The sequence below is a fragment of the Mesitornis unicolor genome, unplaced genomic scaffold (genome assembly GCF_000695765.1).
Source record: "Mesitornis unicolor isolate BGI_N332 unplaced genomic scaffold, ASM69576v1 scaffold14642, whole genome shotgun sequence".
In the NCBI taxonomy this organism is placed as follows: Eukaryota; Metazoa; Chordata; class Aves; order Mesitornithiformes; family Mesitornithidae; genus Mesitornis; species Mesitornis unicolor.
This window is the reverse complement of record NW_010171457.1, coordinates 1,632-8,944: the sequence shown is the minus strand read 5'-3', so window position 1 is coordinate 8,944 and position 7,313 is coordinate 1,632. Positions and strand designations below refer to the sequence as shown.

At 44.5% G+C, this 7,313-nt stretch overlaps 1 protein-coding gene across 1 annotated transcript in view; it reads left to right on the top strand.

Moving 5' to 3' along the window:
* Window positions 1–31: 31 nt before the first annotated feature.
* Window positions 32–7,313, top strand: part of LOC104537231 (TFIIH basal transcription factor complex helicase XPB subunit-like) — a gene marked incomplete at both ends in the record, with an annotated part of 8,570 nt that continues 1,288 nt past the window's right edge. The window contains 6 exons of the mRNA XM_010180050.1: window positions 32–241; window positions 1,932–2,168; window positions 2,858–2,907; window positions 4,262–4,397; window positions 4,556–4,714; window positions 6,547–6,751. Of these exons, the coding sequence (XP_010178352.1) occupies window positions 32–241; window positions 1,932–2,168; window positions 2,858–2,907; window positions 4,262–4,397; window positions 4,556–4,714; window positions 6,547–6,751 (997 nt within the window). The remainder of the gene's footprint in view (window positions 242–1,931; window positions 2,169–2,857; window positions 2,908–4,261; window positions 4,398–4,555; window positions 4,715–6,546; window positions 6,752–7,313) is intronic.

Genomic DNA, 7,313 nt, shown 5'->3' with positions numbered 1-7,313 from the left:
GTGCGGCTTCGTCACGGCTCCGGTTTTGCTCCCAGAGAAGAAGAAGGCCAAGAAACGCCATTATGAGGACGACGAGGAGGATGAAGACGAAGCTCCCGGTAAGGAGTCGCAGGAGGCCCTGCCGTCCGCAGCAGGGAAGCAGGTGGAGGACAGCGGCACCAAGGTGGACGAGTACGGGGCAAAGGACTACCGTCTGCAGATGCCCCTGAAGGTCGACCACGCCTCGCGTCCCCTCTGGGTGGTAGGTGGGCTCCGCCGCGGGCTTTCGTTTCCTTGGGGGGTCGGTGAGAGCGCACACGCTTCCCGGTGGAGCAGGCCCTGCCGTCCGCAGCAGGGAAGCAGGTGGAGGACAGCGGCACCAAGGTGGACGAGTACGGGGCAAAGGACTACCGTCTGCAGATGCCCCTGAAGGTCGACCACGCCTCGCGTCCCCTCTGGGTGGTAGGTGGGCTCCGCCGCGGGCTTTCGTTTCCTTGGGGGGTCGGTGAGAGCGCACACGCTTCCCGGTGGAGCCAGCGGATGCCGTTACCTGCGGTTGTCACGGCGTAAAATGGGCTGCAGGCCTGGGCACACGAACTGGCTGCTCTGTCCCTTCTCTATAGGGTTTGTAAGGGAACCTGACAGGGACACAGTTGCTCTGTGGGTGTTAATCCCCGTGAAGAAGCCGGGACAGTGCTGCAGGCAGCACAGCAGAGCCTGCTCTGCTCGCCGGAGTGTGGTGGGGACACGAAGAAAAAGGGTTTGTGTGTGGGTTGAGAGAGCCTCTGCCTGGTACTGGCCTTGGCAGCTCGTTCAAAGCGAGGTTTGCTCTGGCTCTGGTAGGATGGGCGAGTGCGATGCCCACAGCACCTGTGCAGAGACAGCTGGGCTGTGAGCAGCATGAGACTGCCCAGGGTAACACCACCAGCTCCTGGTGTCCAGGAGCCCATCAAAAACCCGGGTGAATGGCTCCCGCCCTGGTAATCTCCTCACAGGTCCCATCTACATTGGAGGCCCTTTGCTGTGGCTGTGCTGTTGCCCGAGCAGTGCAGTGGAGCACTGGTACCTTAACCCGGGGGTTTATGAGAGGGAGATGAAATGGCTCATGGAAGTGACAGTGTTGGCTGATGACACAAGTGACATCTGTTGCTGCAGTGACATGGCAGCAGGGTTTGCATGTTGGTATGAAACAGCCTTAGGATAGGCTGGTCTTGTCTTCTGTAACTGGTACCATTTATTTTTGCTGCCCTGAAAGGGACATCAATAAATTTGTCCGAGATATAGCCAGTAGTGGAAGCGCATGGTTGCCCTGCCAGCATCTGCAGGGCACCTGTTGCAGATTGTTGTGGCATTGTGAAGTGACAGCATCTCTCTTCCTCTGCTCGTTCTGTGTAAAATGAGTGAGGGTGTTTTGTTTCAGGGGAATAGGGCTGGAAGTTTGGCTCTGCTCAGGCAATTTGCTTAGCATTAAAAAAAGAAAAAATACCCCAAGATGTCAGTCTGGAAAATCTTATTTGTTCTGGATGTGGTTTATTCTTAGTGCCCTAGAAGACACATGGACAGATCAGTGTCTGGACCCTTTCAGAAGACAGAAGTTATAACATCTTTTATTAGTTTTTGTGCTTTTGTGTAAAGTTGGCTGTCGTTTTTTAAGTGCTTCAACATGCTGATGAGAAAGAATAGTTACAGTAAAATATGTTGAGATATATATGCTAAATTCACGTTAGTTTTGTGGTGTGTTTGTTGGGTTTTTTTAAAGTTGGTTCTTTGTTTTCAAAATTACTTTAATTTTCTTGAAACTTAATTGTCAGGACAAATGCTTTTTTAAAAAAAGTATGATGCCTTACCAACTAAATATTGGATTATCTCTGTGTCATAATGGCTGCTTTATAGAAAGTCTCGTATTGTGCTCAACTAACACTGTTGTGTTGCATTTCTTCTTGTTTCTGTAGGCTCCTGATGGCCATATTTTTCTGGAGGCCTTTTCTCCACTTTACAAATACGCACAGGATTTCTTGGTTGCCATTGCTGAGCCTGTGTGCAGACCGACCCACATTCACGAGTACAAGCTGACTGCCTACTCCCTGTACGCTGCTGTCAGTGTTGGCTTACAAACCAGCGACATCATAGAGTATTTACAAAAACTGAGCAAGACTGGTGTCCCAGATGGAATCATTCAGTTTATCAAGGTAAGACTGTTTTATTGGCATTAGAAATGTCTGCTGCTACTTGTGAAAGCCTTTCCTGCTGCCTCCGCTTCATTGATGTAGTTGTTTTTAATTGTTCATTGTTTTTACCATCTAATGTTATTCTGTCACTGTTTTAAAAGAGCAGAGGGTTTATCTGATTTTTTGTCTTTCTGTGTAGTCTGTTGCTGCACACATACTGTGTATATGTATACTGTGTATACTGTGTATATGTATACTATGTATACTGGGTTGTTAACAGGTTTGTTTTTTTAAAAAAAGGTTTACTGGTGTGTCTGTGTGCACGCTTTTAGTCGGCTGGAATTTTATATGGGGAAAGTTTCCTCAGATTTGCTCTGGAAGAAGACTGTGAATGTGGGAAGCAGACTGGAATAGCTGGGTGCTATAAAACATAGCCTGCTTGTCCTGCAAGTATGTTTGTGCAGTCTTGGAAGCAGATTGGAGCTGGGTATAAAATCTGAATGTCTGCAAGTGTTGTCCGGCGTGAGGTGATGTGTGCCTGTTCTGAAAATGCATTTTCAGGTTTGTTCCGTAAATATAACAACATTGCAAGTAAATGTTCTGTGGTACCGTGCTTCCCCACCGAGACCTGAACTGCATTGCAGCATTAGGTCCCAAACGTGGAATCTCTCTTTTCCGTATTCCTAATGATTGCTCTTGTTCATTTGTAGCTGTGCACTGTCAGCTATGGGAAGGTGAAGCTGGTACTGAAGCATAACAGGTACGTGGCTCCTTCCTTAACTAGGGTGGCAGAGGAAGCCCTCCCAATGCACAGCTGTGCACAAAAGAGTGGTCTTGGTAGCTGTTGACTCTTGCAGCTCCCAGCTGGGTGTAGCATCTGTCAATATAAGATCACCTTTTCAATTGTCAAAAGTGTTCAATACATTAGTCAGTTAATTCAGTGTGGCCATCTTGGTCATCAGTATGTTTTTAAAAGTAGGTTACAAATTTGATGTTCTAGCTTGTTTCTTTATTGCTTGGACTTGCAACGTATACTTAAGGTTTTCAGATAAGTGTTTCGTTCCGTCCTTCCTAATTTACATGAGCCTGGGTAGACAAGTTTTTCTACAGCTGTCCTTCAGTCTTGTGCATTCTGACTTGTAATCCGTTATTCAGGAAGGATAACAAATCCATTGGCAAGAGGTGCGTGCTTATTGCTGGGTTGAGTCAGATTTGTTTTAAACCTAGAAGATAACGTTGGAAGGGACCTTGACAGTTCAGCTACTTTAGAACTGACCAATTTTACCTAAACCTGTGCTTCTGTAGTAGGGAGAGGGAAGGAGGCAGCAGGAACCTGAGGGCTACATCTGTACCTTGCCTGTATTTCCTCTTTCTCCTCTTATTTCTTTTGCAAAAATGTTCTCTGTTGTCAGACAGCCACAGATAAAACCTGGGACTGTAATCCAGTGCTCTGCTTGTGCTGCTGCTTTTTTTAGCCTACTGCTTTAGGAAAAACTAATGGTAGCATTACCAGCAGGATTTTGTCCTCTTCATAGGTGTTTCTGAGAAAAAGTTTTCTCTTATGCCAGCTAAGACTTAAGTCTCTCTTGGCTTACATTTTAACTGTGATCTCCAACCCGTGTCATTAATTGTGAGTCTCCAGAGAGAGAAACAATTTCAGAATGCACTCATTTAAATTTTTAGATTGTTTGTATTTTGGAGGTTTTGGACTTTTGTCTTTTGGGCTTTTTTGGTCTTGTGGGCAGAGCTTTAAAACACCACATCCAGTGTTTTCATAGACTCACCTCAGTTCAGTCTCATAATAATTGACTTGTGTCACAAGAAGGACACATGTGAGAGCTCTCTCTAGGCAGTTCTGCTAGAGTTTTTCCACTCTTGTTATGTCAGAAAACATTTGAGCAAGATGGATAATGGCAAAGTACATGATGCTTTTGGTACAAGGCATCTTTTAAAAATTTTGATTGCGATATTTATTTATTTTTAAATTACCACCCTCATGATGGGATACTTGAGAGTGCATCTGGGATAGCTATATTTTTAAGCGTCTATGCCACTCTTCCTGTAAGTTATTGACTTGATTTGTTCATAAAAAATATTTTATTCTTCAATTTCAGGTATTTTGTGGAAAGTACCCACTCTCAAGTCATTCAGCAGCTTCTGCAAGATGTCATTATTAGAGGCTGTCGCTTGAAAAATGCTGAGGGTGAAGAAACAGAAATCATTGTAGAGACACTCACAAGTAAATCAGCGGTATGTTTGGACATCTTTAAACTCTTGTATAGTTTGGAGTGGTTACTATTTGTTTTACCAGCAGTTGCTCTCCGTTCTTTCAGCAATGATCTGTGCCTCCTTAAATTTGGGGGGAGGGAGGAGTGTCTAATGAAACACTGATTACTCGTCTATTTCAGATTGCCAAATCCAGTGAAAGTGGTCCATCAACATCACAGGCAGCAGATGCTCAGACTAAGCCAGATGTCCCAGCTGACTTATTTGAGTTTTATGAACAGATGGACAAAGATGAGGAGGAGGAGGAAGAAAAGCTGGCAGTATATTTTGAAGTCAGGCAGGTATGAGTAGTTTAGTCTCTGCATTTGTAACTTTGGAAAATGTGCCCAGGACTTTCAAATGAACATGAGAACTTAACGTAAAGTACTGTGGCTCTTTGTTTGATAGGGCTGATCACTGGAACTCATTAACATTTCTTTCCTTTTGCCTCCAAAATCTTAAGATCCTCATTTTGGTGCAGTGAGAGGGAGACTGGGTATTGTTGCTTCCCTTCCTGTGAGGCTTAGTGCTCACAGGCAGGAGAGGAGCTCCAGAGGCCAAGGCAGGTTCCCATCCTGGGCAGTGTGCAACACAAGCAAGAATGCAGCAAAAGGCAAATCTGCTATTGGTTTCAGAGCTTTTTTCCCGGGTGTTTGTTTGTTTATTTTGGAGTTGTTTTCTAGTTTGGTTTTGTGATTAATATTTGCATAAGGAATTCTTGGTGATTCTCATTTCATAGCTTGAGAAGGGTAGCTGGAGGTTGGAGCACAGTCCTGACTTGACCTTAGAGAAATTTTTGTCATGGTTTAGGGCTGGGCTGGCCACTAAATGGTGGACAGACACTTTCTATTAACCCCTCTCCCCTCCACAGGAGGGGAAGAGAAAGAGAATAAGGGAGAAAGGCTTTTCAGGTTGAAAAAGAAAACTAACAGATTTAATGAAACAATAATAGTAATACTACAGGATAATAATATAAATAGGAAAATAATGAAATATATACAGATATGTACAAATGTATATATAAAACCAATATAAAATCCTCCCCCCACCCTCCCCCAATGACGATTACGTCACCAGAGGCTGTGTGGAGCTGAGCACTGGAAAAGCCCCAGACCACACTCAGCAGCAGTGGGAGCAGGATGCAGGAACTGGATTCAGGAGCACACAGATCAGGATCAGAGGCAGATGAACTAGCAGGGTTCTGCCTGGACTTCGACCATCGCAGGAGAAGAAGAGCAAGAGGGGAGAAGAGAAGGGCCAAGACCCTTATGGTCCCTCAGCTTTATACCGAGTGTGCCGTCTGTGGGATGGAATACCTCGTTGGTCAGTTCTGGGTCCGCTCCTCCCCACAGGTGCGGATACAAAACCCATGATGGGACAGTGGCCTTGTTATGTTTACATAACATACAAGCATTATCACTTGCAGAAGTACACACTGTCTGGATAAACATGCTGCTAGTTTCAGCAAATACAGCCACTTAGAAGTGACTGAGCTGAAAAATAAAATCACTAAACAGAAAATTAGTTCTATTTAGCTCAAACCGGGACACTTCTGTAAAAATTTCTCAAGTTGTTTTTGGACTTGGTGACTCTAATGATGCCTTATTGGGGCAAACAGATACTTTTATAACAGATAACTTAGTAGCTATTTTGTTTATTTAAAAAAACCCAAACCAAACCAGCAACCTCTTGGTGATTGCATGAACCTGTCATTGTGCTGGAATAACCAGGGTGTGCAGATTTTCTAGGTAACAGATGTGCAGCTTTGGTAGGTCCTTCTGTGTAATACACGGAACCTTTTGTATCTCTTACTGAACTCTTTGTTGCAGGGCTTCAGGGTGCAGTTTAGTCACTGCCTGAGAAACAACATACCTACATCTGAGATTAATGTGTCGTGTTCTTCCATCTGTCTAAATAACCCTCTCTAATATCGACTTATTTAAAATGTTTGAGGGGGCTGGGAGTGGTTACAATTAAAGATTTTGGAAGAAACTTTAACTCTGGAAGACATCATAAGCATAGAATTTCTGTCACTTCATATGGTACTATATAGTGTGGTTGTTTAGGGGAAAGAAAAGAAAGAATTAATTCAGATGTGGAGAATGTACCATCTGAAGCTTTGTTTCCTGTTCAGGACATGATTGAAGAACTTCAGAAGCGTTGTATCAATTTGGAGTACCCCTTGCTGGCAGAATATGATTTCAGAAATGATTCTCTGAATCCTGATATTAATATAGATCTGAAACCTACAGCTGTCCTCAGGCCCTATCAGGAGAAAAGTCTGAGGAAGATGTTTGGAAATGGCCGAGCCAGATCTGGTGTTATTGTCTTGCCATGTGGTAAGTTTCTGGGATGGTATTTAGGTGTTTTGTTCTTCATTCACCTGTAGAAAAGTAACTTCCAAATATTACAGCTGCCTAGCTTTCAACCAGAGACTGTTCTGGGTACCAGTATGTAGAGTCTTGTTGGTTTTTAGCATGTGGGTGGTGAAGCTGTGGTGAGAGAGAGCCTGGTCGATGACACTGTCGGTGTCCCTGTAGTGAATGAAGAACTGATTTGTGGTTGTGGTAGCTTCAGGTACCATTCATGCTTTCACTGTTCCCTCTTAAGTCAACTCTGCTGATCTTCCAGGGAAATGTAAAGCTGTTGGTATTGGAATTGCTTGTACCCTGGTTGGGAATAGAGAGAGTGGGGGGAACTTGGAATACAGCATGGCGTGAAGGGGGTGCAAGAAAGAAAAGAGCTTGCACACACAGGTTCTGGACAGGGGAGCTTGAGAAAGAAGTGAGGAGTGTGCAGATTGGGACAACCTATGGGAAGCATTTTAAAAGGGAGAGAACAGGAGACTGCATGGCACTGCCCTTGATGTGAGGGTTGGAGGAGACACATGGGAGAGATGGC